Source organism: Pipistrellus kuhlii, unplaced genomic scaffold, assembly GCF_014108245.1.
Source record: "Pipistrellus kuhlii isolate mPipKuh1 unplaced genomic scaffold, mPipKuh1.p scaffold_m20_p_43, whole genome shotgun sequence".
NCBI lineage: Eukaryota > Metazoa > Chordata > Mammalia > Chiroptera > Vespertilionidae > Pipistrellus > Pipistrellus kuhlii.
In genome coordinates, this window is record NW_023425544.1 from 1068922 (window position 1) to 1084722 (window position 15801).

Below are 15801 nucleotides of genomic sequence, written 5' to 3' on the forward strand. Positions count from 1 at the left end.
CTTTCTCCCTGAGTGAGCAGACACACTCCAGCCCTGGACACTGTACCGATCCCTGAGTGAGTGGTAACGGGAGAGGTCCATCACGATGGCCACAGGCGAAGGCATCTTAGCCTCATAACCTCCACCCTCACCCTCTCACCCCCACACATGGTGGGGGAGGGAAGGGAAAAAGTACCCTGGAACTTCCCACAGCCATACAGAGAGTGGCCACCCCACTAATGCTGCAGGTGCACCAAGGACTAAAAAGACACAGCTCGACCTGGCCACTTGCGCCCCTCGGCTGCCACGCCTTTCCCAGATGGATTGGACATGTGCACTGGGGAGGGCGGGAGGGCATTGACACCAGTCTGTGGGAAACCCCAGTTGCTACTGGGTGGAAACCTGGCCCCTCTTGCTGGGCTGCAGGAGCGGTGGCCGCTTTCAGCACGAGATGGAGGGACTCCTCTCTCGGTAAATGGCCTTCACCAAATGGTCCTGGCAAGTTTCCCTGCTAGAAGGAACCTGCTAGAGTTATTATGCCTGGGCATGGCCAACTCTCAGCTTATAAGGAAAATGACATCACCTTGGCTGAATGCGGGACCCACACTGTATTTTTCCATTGCATTTCTCTAAAAAACAGTGATGCCACATGTCAGCACATGGGAAGGTGAGCTCCAGCTGAGGTCCACCAGAGGAGGAGCACCCGCCTCCATCTGAGCTGCGCCACATTCTTGGGGTGTGGCCTCAGCCCTTGGGAGGGACATCAAATGAATTTCTAAATCCCAATCTGGTGGGACTGAGACTGTGTGGCCAGGCTTTGCGAGAAGAGGTGGTTGGAGCCAGGCTTTGACACACGGCTCAACCTAGGAGATCCGGCTCCTGTGCTACACACCCGGCAAACACACACCAGCGGCCCCCAGCGACCTCCACCTCTGACCTCAAGTCCCCGAACTGCTTCAGAAAAAGGAGAGAGAAGCCCAGAAAATGCAAATTGGGGTTCATGCCACACAGAGAGGGTTTCTTTTGCAAGGCAGCTGAGTTCAAACTCCCGAGGAAGTTTAGTGAGGCGGGGACAGCGGCCCAGGCAGTGTTAGGAGGGAGGGCACAACCACTGGCTACTCACGGGCCTCCAGCGGTGTATCTTGGGAGGCGGCGGGCGAGTGGGACCGAGGACTCTTTGAGGCTGTATTAAAGCGAAACTTAGAACATCAGTACACACAAGATGGTTGATGCATTTGCACACACAGCCTGAGAGCAAGCATCTAGTCCCCCAAGCCACAGCTCGAGGGCCACCCTTGACGCCATCTGCTCCTGTCCCCACATCAACTGGTTGAACCTTGGGTCCTGCACATTTCATTTCTGAGGCCTTCCTTTCTGCTAATTTCATCCTAGCCTCACCCCTGCCTGGATCTCCTCCAGCCATTGTCCACAAAGGCCAAGGGGGACCTTCCAATGTGCAATATGACCATGCTACACCTCAGCCTGGAGACTTCTGCTGCAACTCCCTACCCTCTTCCTCATCTGACCTTGGGTGATGGTGCAACAATGGTCTTGGCTGGCATTCCAAATCCTCCAAGATCTGGCTTTTGCCATGCCCCACACAGATCCTTCTCATGCCTGCTTACCAGGCAGACCCCAAATGGCCCTGAGTCCTCATGGCTTATTTCCTGCCTCCCATCTGGGTGGAATGACCTACCCGATCCTGATCTGCCTGGCAAGCATCTAACTGGCTTTTAAGATTCTGCCCAGGCCAGATGCTGCCTTCTGTGCTCCCTGTTACGTAAGACTTATCACAAACAGGAAGTAGCTGCCCCGTCTCCCTTTATCTTTCTTTTTTTTAAATATTATCAAACTTATTTGGGATATTGGTTAATAAGATTACATAGGTTTCAGATGTACAATTCTATAATACATCATCTTTATATAGCGTTGTGTGTTTACCCTGCAAAGTGCAGTCTCCTGTCACAGTACATTTGACACCATTATCTTTCAAATGTTTAAATCCTGTGCCTTGGAAGAAAATATATGCTCAATAAATGTCTGGTGAACAAATAAAATTTGTACAAAATGCTTGGCTTTTGAAATCAGAATTTGGATAAAAAACAGAAGAGCATAGACTTCTTGGCTCTACTCTCAAGTCCTTTATCTTGAGAGTCAAGCTCTGTTCTTTCAAAGGCCTGCCCATGCAGATGCCCCGAGGAGTGTGGGAGACCGGTAGGCAGAGTCAGAATAAAAGCCCACACAAGACTGAGACCTGGGACTTCAGCAAACCCTGGGAGGTTTCCAGTAGCTTCCTGCTCATCCACTCACGCAGTTCATGAAGGTACATCATTATTTGACAAAGCCTAGACCTGCACTGCCCACTTCAGGAGCCAATGGCCATGTGTGGCGAGTCCGATTTAAGGCATACTGTAATGCCCTGGCCAGTGTGCTCCCACCAAAGGGTCATGGTTTGATTCCTGGTCAAGAGCACATACCTGGTTACAGGTTCAATCCCTGACGCCAGTTGGGGTGCTTTCGGGAGGCAACCAATCAGTATGTCTCTCTCACATCAATGTTTTTTATTTCTTTCTCTCTTTCCCTCCCTCCCTTTCACTCTCTCTAAAATAACAACAAAACAAAACAAAAAAGATATGCTGTAAAAGTAAAACACACACTGGATTTCAGACTAAAAAAACAACTTTTGAAAAAAGAATATAAATATCTCAGTTTTAATAATGATTATGTGCTGAAATGGAAGTATTTTGGATATTTGGGTTAAATATGTAAATTCCACATGTGTCTCACATGTGTGGCTCCCATGCCATTTTTCTTGGACAGAGCTTCTGGCTGAAGGGATTCTTCAGGAACAAACCTCAGAGGTCATTCTCTGATGCGGCTCCTGGAGGGGGGTTGGGGGTGGGGGCTGTGTGTCCCAGGCCTCCCTGGATCTCCGGCCTGCAGAGGGCCTATCAGAGTGGCCCATGGGGAAAATCTGCTGAGAGACTTGGTGGAGAAGTGGGGTCCTCATGGCACACTGCGAGCTCATCTGGATGGAAATGTACTGACTTTCCAGATCCTGTGCCTGAGCGGGGAGTGTGGGCAAGCCCTGCTCAATGAGCCCTCTTCAGTTGGAGGCCATCTGGGACTGATGCCACCCACTGAGCCTCCCAACATACACAGCTCATGGGGGGCAAGCAGGACAGAGAATGGGAGCAGAGGCCGCTGTCCCTGTCCAGATGCCCAGCTCTCACCCCCTCCTTGCCATCTGCCTGGCCACTCTACTCCTCCAGCTCTGTAGCCCTCACTGCTCGGCACCTGTGACCTGGCCATCTCCCTTCTTGCCGGCAGGGAAGGCAGTGTGGCCGAGTGCTCAGGAGGCGGCCTCTTGGACTGAGCCTCAGCCTCCATCTGCCCTCTGGGTTCCTAGGGCTGGTGATTTTTAACCACCCAACCTTCCATTCCTCATCAGTCTGTGCAGGTAATGGTTCTCCTTCCACGAGGGGGCTGTTAGGAAGACTCAATGAGATGATGTTCGCCAAGTTCTCCCCACAGCGCCCCATCAGAGACATGGGCAGGTTTCCCTGCCTCCAGCCGCTCCCCCTCCCAACCCATCATCCACACTTGCTCCAGAGTGGACTTAAACAGAACACGACACATGCCCAATCATGCCACTTGTCTGCTTAAATCATCTCGCTGGAAGGCTGGTGTCTCCCAAGGTGTCGTCTGAGAAACACCATCCTAGGAGACGCACCGTATGAAGGGAGAAAGGGGGGTTTCTAGCCAGACAAGTCTAGGAGATGCTGTCTACTGCCTTGTCCCCTTTGGAGATTCACAATGACTGTTAGTGCAGCAAAGGAAGTCTTTGCAATACAAAAAAACATTGCCCCCACCTCAAAAAAATAAAAAAATAAAAATACACCCCCCCCCAAAACCCCCCATCCTAACCAGGGAAAACCATATTAACTCTCTTTTTCTTTTCTCTTTTTAATACTTTCATTAGCATTATATTATGAATTTACTTCGGGGCCATAAGGTTTTGTTTCTTCTGGGACATCTTTTTCTTCTGTGTAGCCTCCTTTCCTGGTTTTGGAACAATTTGCTGTTTTTCAGCAGCATCCTCTCAGTGTGGCAGGGAGGGCTGTGTGTGGGTTAATCCGCCCATGAACTTGGTTCATTCTGCACTGCATCTTGGGAACTTTGTGCACCTGGATATGCTTAATGCCCAGAGAATCTACATCTAAACCCTTAAGTCCAGCATTACTCTCTGCATCTTAAAGCATATACAGCAAAAATTCAGCAACCTTTTTGGGCCACCGCCCTGCCCCACTGTATAGCCTGGGCACAGGTACCAACCCCACCACTGTAACGACGGCATGGCACCCATTGCTTTTGTGAAGTGACATCCTTCAGAGACTTGGAGGCGTGTGGATATGCATGTCCTTGGCAGCCTGTGCAGTTTCACAGCTGTTCTTAAGTGAACATGTAGAGTTGAACCTGTTGATTTGCATGATTTTGTGGGGTTTCTGGGTCAAGTGAATAGCGAACCATTTTCAGAGGTCACCTCAGGCCACTGTCAGTAAGAAACTCCTTTTTTCTTTTTTTTTCTTTTTTTTAAAATATATTTTATTGATTTTTTTACAGAGAGGAGGAGAGAGGGATAGAGAGCTAGAAATGTCGATGAGAGAGAAACATCGACCAGCTGCCTCTTGCACACCCCCTACCGGGGATGTGCCCGCAACCAATGTACATGCCCTTGACCGGAATCGAACCCGGGACCCCTCAGTCCTCAGACTGACGCTCTACCACTGAGCCAAACCGGCCTCGGCAGAAACTCCTTTTTTCTTAAAAGTTCTGTTTCCCCAGTTTATTTGATGACAGATTCACTTTCCCTATAACACCCGGTGAATGTTATGCAGGGGAGCCAGGAGCCCTTCCCAAGGGCAGAGACTCTGCTCTTTTCTTCTCTGCACCCCAGCCTCCAGCTCACGGCACCCCCCCCCCCCCCCCAGCCTCTTCCCATGGCTCTACTGGCAGAAGGTATACCTTTGGTGGGCAAGGAAGCAGACTAGAGAGAGGTCAAGTGACCTGCTCAAGCTCCCCACTGGGAGCACATGGATCTGGTCCCAGGCCTCCTGACTGCGAGTCCAGTGTGCTTCCCATGGCTGGAAGAGGCGGCAGCCACCCCAGAAGCAGAGAACAGAGAGGCTCTGTGTGATCCTCAACTGGCTCAATGGGTCAAAACATGGCTGCACTGGTTGTTCCTTAAGTGATCAAAGGGCCGTAAGAAGGGTTTCATTTCACAATTCACGTGGCACTGCCTGAGCAGGGCTGTGACGGGACTGTGGGTTTCCATGACCCACATAAGCAGCCGCCCTCCTGAAGGCCATAGTCATGGGGAAGCAGATTCTCTCTACAGGTGGATGGATTCCTCCCGTGTACTTTTAAGGAACAACTATTTGGGATCAGGGAGCAGGGATTCAGGAGAAGTCATAGCCTTTGACTATGACCTAATGGGACTTGTCCTACATCACAGAAAGATGACTTTCTGAGAGGACAAAGAATATTTGGGTCAGACAGACATGGGCGCACACCTTGGCTCTGTCGTTTTCTAGCTGCATTCAGTATTGGCTCTGCCACTTGGGTGACTTATTTGAACTAAGCCTCAGTTGATTCCTATTAAAACAGAAATAACTCTTGAGTCACAAGCCCTGGTGTGAGGATGCTGCGGGCATGTAATATAGTCATGGAAGGCTCTGGCCCGGAATCCTCAAGAGGAAATGGGACCACCCAATCTTCTCCTCCTGTTGGACCCACATGTCTTCCCAGAGTAGCCCTGTGGATGCGAGGACCTTGGTTTTCCAAGGGAGTGCACTGTTAGTCAAGCACTGTTGAAGGAGACTGGATTTTAATAGTAATCTCTTCTATTTATACGACGCGTTTCCCTTTCAAAGCTTTTCTCCTTCTCCTCTTTCCTTTGAGCCTCACATCCCCTGGTGAGGCAAGTTAGAGAATAATTATTTGCCTGCTATAAAGAGAGGAAACAGGAGGCCCAGAGAGGTGAAGGGACTAGTTTGAGGTCACAGAGCTAGTATTCTCAGTCCATTGTGCTATCCTTGTCAACCCAGATTTCCAAAGTCATGTGAAGTCCTCCTGACACGGCTTTTCTAATCCTCGTCCTGTCTGAAGTTAGACTCTGCTGTCAGATCTGTGCCTGAGAAAGACTGGTAAGAGGGGACTGCCACCTTCCCTTCCTTATTTGAGCATCTCTTTCCGGTGCATTCCAGAGGCGTGTGGCTCATTGGTTCATTCACTTAATGGACAGTGGAGTTTGCCCTATACAGGCCCAGGGTACCTCCGTGAACTGTCCTCCAGGGGGGCGGGGGGGGGGGGGGGGGGGGGAGAGACAGGTCTGTGGAGGTTCAAAGGAGGGGTCTTCCAGCAGATGGGGTGGTAAGGTACTGAGGTGCCTGGTACAGGGGAACCACAGTGGATTGACAAGACTAGACTGAGAGTGAATATAAAGGTGGGGAGCATCTTAGAGGGATGGGTGGGGAGGGTCACATAATGTAAGGCTTTGACTGCTTAAGAAGTGTAGATTTTCTCCTCAGTGCAAGGAGAGGGGACTATTCCAGGTCTTCGTGTCTGTCCTTGGTGTAGACTAGGGGTGTCGAACTCAATCAGAGAAGGGGCCAAAATCTAAAATCCAGCCTAAATTGCGGGCCAAATGGTTTACTGAACAGTCATAAACTGTCATTGTGATGGAAACGCAGCGGAGTGCAGTGATGACAGCGCGGTGCGGGCCACATTGCAAGGCCTGGCGGGACGGATTTGGCCCGCGGGCCTTGTGTTTGACACATGTGGTGTAGACAATGGATGGGAGGAAGGGTAGGTGGGCTTCTAAGTTTGGACACCTCTCCATCCACAAGGGCCTACCCCAGACTCCATGTTGCCAGATGACCCACCATCTCTCACCAAGGGCCTACTGGGAGATGTGAGCACGGGATAAGCGTGAAAGTGTGATTGACACAGGTGTCCCAGAGAAGAGAGGAACTCTGTGGCCTCTGCCTGTCAGCCAAGTGGGCCAGGTGAGTATGCTCATTTGATATGAAACCCATATTTATGAGGACAGCATCTGATTTGCAGTTAATTTGTTGATGCAGTAAAACACCTTGTTTCCAAAAGGTCAGGAGGGGAAGTCCTGTTGGGATATCAACTTAATTACCTGAGCAGCATGGATGAGTGGGCGGCCTGCGTGGGGCTGCAGGGTGGAGAAGGCTCCGCTGCCAGGAGCTGACTTGGGGCTGAGGGCAGTGGGTACAGGGGATGGGGCAGCTTACACAGTGGGCAGAGCCCAAGTACTTCCTGCTGGCCTTGTTCCTGTGCCTAACCAGCAATCTTGGTAGCTGGGGGAATCCTCATGCTGGAATGAGGGTCACCACCCCATTTCACAGAGGAGGGAAGGCAAAGACTTGTCCAGGGGCACATACAGCCGTGAGTGACAGGCCTCAGAAGAGGGTCAAAGAGCTCATCTTAGGGCAGGAGTCCTGTGATGTATGTAGGAAGGAAACAACATTTGGATTTACTCAGGCCCCATGGAGGTCACACCTTGGACTATCCTTTCAACATTCCTTTGAGGTCAGAATCAGCATCCCCATGTCACTGCTGGGGGAGCAGCTCAGGGAGGAGGACAGGTGCTACTTAGGGCCACACACATGAAATGTCCAAGTTGGTGGGGTGACAGACCAGGCCCAACCAGGTGCTATGGTAGAACATAGACACCTGAGGCCACAACGACCAACCGAAGGCCAAGGACCGTGCATACAAAGCTTGGGGTGGAGAGGCAACCTGCCTGGGGGGTGGGGGGTAGGCCAGGGCCCCTGATGCTCTCTTTCTGGGGGCTGGAGAAGGTGGGGCGTGCCGATGGCAGCTGAGACATGAGAGATCTGGCCTCTGAGGCCAGCCCAGAAGAGGACCCTGCTCCTTTGTGTCTGAATGGTGTTCTGAGTTGCTCCCTTCCCGTCAGACTCCTATCTGGCCCACAATGGGGAGGCCCTGGCAGCCACAATGAGAAGGATAGATGCTGGGGGTTCCTCTGTCCCAGGGATGTGCCCCAACCAGATACGCTGCCAGGAATGAAGAGGGGGAAAGACAGAATTCACAATTAGGCTCTGTCACTGTTTAACGAGGAAAGAGTTCACCTGGTTAATTTTCCTGGCTAGTAGCCACATCAATGCTCTGACCTGTGCATGAAACAGCCCGGCTGGGAGGGGAAGACAGCTTTCTATGGCTTTACAAAGGGCCTCTGGGCTGAGAGCAAGGCTCCTCTTACTCCTCGGGACTGGAGAGCCGCTATTATGCAAGGTATGGAAATAAAAGAGGGCTTCTTTTGATATGCCTCCAAAAAGGAGTGCATTGAAGCCATATTTGTGTGGAGTGTCTCCTTTGAAATGCCCAACTAGCTCTCGGGCACAGCTCTCGCCTGTCCCAACTCCTGTCATTATCTCCAATCCTCTTCGTCCTGCTTGTTGGGGAGGATCAAATGCTCGCCTCGGCTTCAGAGCTTCCGCAAGGATGGCTGGGGAAGAGGGGGCACTGATCCTACAGCACTTGCTCTGTGCCAGCAGCACTGGGCAGGGCCCAGGGCCCCCTGGGTGCTCGGGCCCTGAAGCATGGGCAGAGGCTGTTATCAGGAGGGATGCTCTGTGCACAATGCTGCACAGGCTGGGCTTGTGCATTAAGGCTGAGGAAGAAGATTCCATCCCACTCACACAGGGTGATAAGGAGGTGCCTCCGTGTGGGGAAGGGCCCTCATCTAGGAGCACCCTCAGAATATCCCAGCCAGTCCTCAAAAACTCTGCAGGGAGGCTCCATCATGACCCATGTTCTGCAGATGGGGGACTCCCGCCCAGACTCGCACTCCATGGTCAGGAAGCCAGGGTTGGGGTGGGGGTGGCCTGCGGTGTCCAGGTGTGGGACTCCAGAGGGAGGCTTCTATGTGCCTTGCCACTAGCTGTCCTGAGGTGATGCCTGTAAGGGGGTGCTCAGGGCTGAGGTGGACCTGGACGAAAAGCTGTGCACCTGCCGTGGGGCTGGAAAGCCAGCATCTTTGCATAGGGCGTGCTCAGGGCTCAGGGGGCCCACCAGTCACCTTGCAGGCCTTCTCTCGGGTGGGTGGGGCTCTTTCTTTGCAGCGAGCTCCAGCTAAAGGACGCCCAGCTGGTCCTGGAGAGCAGAGCGCTCCTCCCGATGTTGACAGGAGTAGTATTTTGTAGTGGTGCTGGTTAATTTGTAGTGGCATTTGTGGTTTGAAGCCTTGTCAAGATCCCTGATTACTTCCCGTGCAAGGAGCTCGGCTGACGGGGAAGTTCACATGCTGAACAAAAGCAGCCAGGCAGCTGTGAGGGAAGGCTGCGAGGGGGCTGGGTGACCCCAGCCACTTGGGGGACAGAGGCGGGGGATGGAGGAGGGCCAGCAGGGGGTGGGGGAGGGGAACCTTTTGTTTTTAGTCAGGTGCAGCTGCTGGGTCTGAATAGGTGGCATCCCACTGGTGGTCCGAGGTCGGGCACCAGATGCGGCGGGTGGCAGGGCAGGGGCAGGGAGCTTTGCTGACGCTTGCCATTCCCTGCCCAGACAGGAGTGGGAGGAGGGTACGCACTGCTGCTACCTACACCCGGGCAGCCATCTGGGATGCCGTCAAGGGTGGCTGGGTGACATTGCCAGGAGGTGGGGGATGTGAGGAAGGGCTTCCTGATGTTGGGAGGCATGATCCGCCTCTGATACCGGCAGGGGCTACCGTCTCCTGGCATTTTCTATGTAGCAGGGCCTGTACTAGGAGCACTGCACACCAGGACTCTAACATCTCAGAAGGAGAGAGTACAGCACCCATTGGGCAGGTGAAAAAACTGAGGCTGACTGGTGATGCAGGCGGGATCCAAGCCCAGCTGGGTCTGACCCAGAAGAAGCCCTGCCTGTTCCCTCAGACCCAATCACAAACAGCAGAAGGAAGATGCTGAAACTTAACCTCCCGAGACTGAGGGTCACTTCCTGTCCCGGGGAATGCTCTCCAATACCCTCTGAGTTTTCTGTCCTGCTAAATCTATTCACAGAAAGGTCCGTCTTTGCAGCTGCCTGCACTTGGCCAGGCCTGTGTCCTGACTCGGTGAGGGCTTGCTCGCTGCATTTAAGGGCCAGGGCCAGCTCAGCAAAACCAAGCTAATTTATCATCGCCGCTATGATGTCCACCCCAAGCATTACACCACTAGGAAATTAAAGTGAGACTCTGCCCCTGATTTTGCAGCTGTACAGATAGGATCGCTCAGCATCCTCTGGAAAGGGAGTCCGGGATCATGAGAACCTTCACGCTGTTCTCCCTGCCACCAGGGTCCCTGGGTCCGCCTGCAGCCTGGGGCGCTGGTCATGACCCTGCAGATTGGCAGGCAGGCCACGTGAGATCCAGTACCTGCTCCACCAGACCCACCACAAGTAGCCACTTCGTTCAGCCCTACAAAGACACTGCCCTGCCCCTCAAGTACCACCACCCTTCACAATGCATGTGTTTGTCCTGGTGCCCTCCTGCACCTGCCTACCTGATGGACTTTGCTCATCCCTTCTGCCCCCCCCCCCCCCCCAATATAATGGGCTCCTTGAGGGCGGCATTGTGCCTCGTTCATATCTGAGCACAAGGCCAACACTTAGTTTGTGCAAAATAAATGCTTGCCTGAAACTGTGAAACTCGCATCAAATTATCAGTAAGGCCGTCGCCCAGCATTTGGTCCAGACCCACTAGTCCTTGGCCCTGTCACTCAAGACGCTCTGTCCACAGGGCTGGCAACATCTCTGGCCTGCTTTGATTAGGAAAAACCCCAACCCGGAGGTGTTCTGGTCTAACAGGTTGAGCCCCTGGGCCATCCCAAGAAGCAAGAGACTTCTTGAATGGAATGCAGGAGAGGGAAGCCATGGGAAGCTCAGATGTGAAATATCCCAACTTTCCCCCGATGCCTGTAACAGACAGCCAGCTAGCCAGGCTCAGCAGACAGAGGGGTTTTTCCTCCCCTCGGAACAAATGGATGGAGAACCTGGTTTTAAAATTCCTGGACCCTGGAATACATTTCTATCTGTGTCAAAGTCTACCCTCCGCCGCCTCAGCAGAGTTTAAAATCCTAGCTAATAGGTTAACAACTGTTTTTCTTCAGCTTCAAATGAAGAATATCAGAAGGTTGGGGGAATATGCAGCTCTCCAATTTGTACGGACTGCACACAGCTCCCCGCAATGTGTGTTTGACAGGCCTGACATTTTGTACCGCTGTGAGATGGGAAAACGTGTGACATTTTTATTCATGGTGGCGTACGCCCTTGTAATGATCAGCTCTGGTCGATGTGCTTACCGCAGCAGCCCCAGAGCCCTCGGAGAACAAACAGGAACCCAAGGTGCCAGCAGTTCGACTGCCTTATTAAACACCGCCAGGATCCTAACGAAGACCAACTGCTGGAAAATCTCACTGTCAAATCCTCAAGGACACTGTCAGCGCACAGCTAACTGCATATATTTTTCATTTAAAATACTGAAATCTAGCATTGTGCCATTACAACCAAGGGGAGGGGCGCCCGCTCCAGTGGCCATCCTGTCAGCTGCCTCTTCAGAGCTCCAGATGTTACAGCCAGATGCCCGGTGGGGTTCAGAGTGCAGAGAGGGGTGGCGGAGACAGGGAATCGACTTTCTGAAAATGCAGCCCTGCCTTTAGGGTGAAAGGCTGAAAGTTATGGGGCTCCGGTGAGAGTCACTGGGAAAGTCAACCCTGCGTAAGTCAAAGCGAATCTGCATCCTCAGAAAATCTGCCCAGCCCCCAGCCAGCATCATCCTGTAGGGCAGCCCATGACATCTGCAGCTTGGTGCGATTCAGCCGTCTGCTCGGCGGCAGACCTTAAGACATCTGTAGGAACACACGGCCACGGTGAGCTCCACACCTTGGCAGGAAAGCTGTGTGTGAGGATGCCCACCTGCGATCTCACCACTCGCCTCAACTCAAAGGCCTCAAGGTCAGTGGGCAGGAGGACCCCCTTCCCGCCGGTGGTCATGTCCAATGCTGATGCGCACGGATGGATGGATGGAAGCCAATCACTTGGCAGGCGCTCGGAGCGTCTTGTGGTTGTTAGGTGATTTGGTTACGACTGCATACACGAATGTACTGATATATTTATTTTGTAAATGTGTATTATTTATACCATGTCTCTGTCTCCATAGTCTAGCCCTGGTGCACCAAGACACACTCTGCTGTTTATTTATGGGGTCATTGGCTTAACAGGCCTAACGATGCCTGTGTGTGGTGCTTGCAGGTTTGCAACACTGTAAGTGGTTGGCTAAACAACTGGATGTTCTCCATCCATCATGGGCAGGGGCTTGCATTTTAAGGGGCCGCCCGTAAAGCTGGTTTAGCATAATACTGTACATCATCCTTGGCGGAATTGACCTGGGATGCCGTAGAGCTGCCAACCTGGACACTAGGAGCCATAATATTGCACATCCTGGGATGGGGGCAAGGGATGGAGTAGGCTCTGGGTACCCTGGTTACAGGACTCAGAAGAGAATATCTAGAGAAAGGTGGTGCCCAGCTAGTGTGGCTCAGTGGATGAGTGTTGATCTATGAACCAGGAAATCACAGTTCGATTCTCTGTCGGGGCACATTTTTGGGTTGTGGGCTCAATCCCCGATAGGGGGTGTGCAGAGGCAGCCAAACAATGAGTCTCCCTCATCATGGATGTTTCTATCTCTCTCTACATCTCTTTTCCTCTCTGAATTCAATAAAAAATATGTTTTTTAAAAAAGGAACTGGCTGGCCCCTAGGGGCAAAAGCAGGTCCATGAGGGTCACTGTATCCAGTTTCCTCCAACCTGCCACTCTGCCCCTCAGCACAGCCTTTCCCCCTGGCTGCAGAGGGAAGTGTCCACTGGCTCTGTGCACCCGGGTGGACATTCCCTTGTCATGGCTGCACCTCAGACCTCATTAGAACAAGTTGGCCGGGGAGGAGAGATGCAGCCAGTGTCCGCCTTGCCCATGCAGAGCACACTTCCACAGCCGCCACAGAGGGCATCGCCGGCCACCAGGTCTGTGCGTTTGGTCTCCTGGGTCTGTCGCCAGCCTTTCCCTCACTTTCACCCCATAGGCAGCGTCCTAGGTCAGGCTCCCACTAGCTGTTGCCTGAACGTTAGCAGCATCATTAGTGGTCTTCCTGCCTCACCTACTTTTACCCCTTCCCAAGAGTGGTGGCTCCCAAGGAAGCGTTCCCAAATGCCATGCCCTCGGAAATCATCCCTCACTGGCTCCTTGACACCCACACGTCTCAAGCTCCCCCAGGGCCTACCCATGCCTGCCTCTGCAGTTCAGCCCCTGGACCTCACCAGCCGCCTCCCAGCCTCTTGCTTTTCTGCACTAGTCTGAAGAGTCAGACTGTCTCATACTTCACACTTGCCATCCTCTTTACCTGGAGTGCCTCCTCTGGCTCCACCTGATAGACAACTCATCTTTCAAGATCCAGCAGAAATGTCACCTCCTCTGAGAAGCCTGCCCTGGTTCCCTCAGACAGCCCAGGGCTCCTCTCCAGCCAGTGCATTTATGTCCATTAGTCCTTCTCTTTCTATATGATTTGTCAATTGTCTCCCAGACAATGAGTGCCACAAAAGTATGACCATATCACATTCCTCTGTGATCCTGGCCTCATTACATGTTGAAAAGTGAAGGAAGGAATTAATGAGAACATAAAAGAATAGCCCAGAGTTCTGCCTGGCTGAAAATGCCAAGACTTCAGGAGTTTTAACCACAAAGATAGAGGGCAGCAGGGGAAGAATTCTCAGTGGTCTCATGGTTTGGGCAATGGAAGGTGTTTGGTAGATAGCCCTGGGGCCAGAGCTCCCCTCTCCCTCCAGGTCTCCACAGAAAACAGTCCCCTGGTCAGCACACCTGAAAGTCACGTCTCTTGGCTTCTCAAGGCGCCATCTCACCAAGGCTAGACCTCCTGTCCCTTTGGAAATATTCACTGTCACCCTCTCCAGGAGATACAAACAGGCACCTGCCTAGAAGGGGTTTGGGACAGGGCATCCCGGGGAGGGCCAGGAGGTGGCTGGAACCATGTAATCACGTGGCTGAAGGGCAGCAGCATCACAGAAACTCGGTTTAAAGTGCTGACAGACAATGCTAATTCACTTCACACTCTGCATTCTATTGGTAAGTGGGATATAAGCAATGATCCCTTGGGGCAAGTCTCATTTATATATTATCTTCGTATACTTCATTACATTTAAAAATCCTTTGCAGTATAAACAAATGGGAGACAATATTCTAGAAGACACGAACTAAGCAGATTGACAATAAAACTAACCTGGTAGAAACAATGACCTAAATTAGGGTCACGGTCAGATCAAGTGTGCAGGACACTGGCCGGCAGCCTGTGCTGCCAGGGAGCCGCTATCACTCTCCAGGTCAGAAGCAGAATCCATCTTACCATCGGGGATGGAGAGGTGAGGCTGGGGTCAGCAGTGGGGTTAAAGGAAGGCCCTTGACTCTACAGAAAAGAGGGGCAGTCGGAGTTCCAACTGCACCAGTCTAGGGAAGAGAATGCGGTGAGAAAGGAGACCCTGCTGAGAATACTGCTCAGCCCCCAGCAGGCACTCAGAAGGCAGCATGGATGCCGCTCTCAACTCCCCCTTTCCCCCAATATTAAGGAATTATTAAGGAATCCCGGGCTCTGTTAGGTTTATTCTGGAGAGAAAGCAAAGTCCCAAGTCCAGACAGGAGCCATGAGCTACAGCCAGGAATGAGGGAGAAGAGAACAAAGTGACCTTAATCTCCACAGTCACCTTAAGCCACACTGCTGGATTCGAAGCAGGCCCCCAAACACTGGCAGCCACAACCGGACACCTCAGGAACCAAGTTGTGGCTGATGAGGAGGGCTCGATGAGAGGGGCTGAGCAAGAGGAGAGTCCAGGCTCCAGCATCAGACAGACCTGGTTTGGAATTCTTGCTCTGCCTCTAACTGTGTGACCTTGAGCAAGTTGCTTAACCTCTCTGAGCTGTCCGGGGGTAATAATAACTGCACTGTTTGTACAGGGTTGTTGAGAAGATTAAGTGAGATGATGCTTGTGGAGGAACCTGGCTTACACACAGTAGGTCCACATTATAATGAAAACCAACCCAATCCATCTGTCTCTCCTCATCCTGCCACCTCTCAGTTCCTGTCATCCCTTCCGCTGGGCACAGGCAGGTTAATAACTTACCAAGTGCTCAGAGGGCTTAGGGATTGATGGGGCACCGTGACAGGCAGCTCCTGGCACAGCAGTCCTGGGGCCACGGGGCAAGCACTCCCTGCAAAGCCACTGGCTCCGAGCTGACTCTCCCAGAGGATCTTGCTTGTGGGACATAATTTATTTTCAACATTTTATGTTTTATTTCCCCTTCCCTACTGTGCTAAACTCCCCACCTTTGGCACAGAGAATTCTAATCTGGGAAAAGGACTCCTCGGGTCTCACTGAATCAGATTGCCTGCTCTTGTCCTGCTGGGCTTACTGTCTCCGCGGCAGGGAGCTGGATTCCGAGCTGCTGCAGCACAGGCCTTAGAACGAAGGCTGTTTTAGGCTCTGGTCAGTCCCCTGGCAAAGAGCCCCTGCTGTCACACTGTGAATGCAGACAGACTTGGGGACGTGGGAGGCCTGTCACTCACACATGCACACACGGGCACCGCTGCCCCTTTGTGGTTTCTCCCGCTCTGTGAACGGATGGGCTGCTCACAGCACGAGGAAAGCACAGAGCTGCCCACACCCTGCCCCGTCATTCACCCTTTCCGAGCTCAC

At 52.4% G+C, this 15801-nt stretch overlaps 1 protein-coding gene and 1 pseudogene across 19 annotated transcripts in view; both read right to left on the reverse strand.

Moving 5' to 3' along the window:
• Window positions 1–15801, reverse strand: part of DENND1A (DENN domain containing 1A) — a 439633-nt gene that overhangs the window by 23420 nt on the left and 400412 nt on the right. For 11 of the 19 annotated variants that reach the window (XM_036411910.2, XM_036411920.2, XM_036411911.2 and 8 more), the window contains one exon: window positions 1103–1162. The exons of the other annotated variants lie outside the window; for them this stretch is intronic. In XM_036411910.2, coding sequence (XP_036267803.1) covers window positions 1103–1162 — 60 coding nt within the window. The remainder of the gene's footprint in view (window positions 1–1102; window positions 1163–15801) is intronic. 19 annotated transcript variants of the gene reach the window in all.
• Window positions 3905–4537, reverse strand: LOC118704416 (annotated as a pseudogene).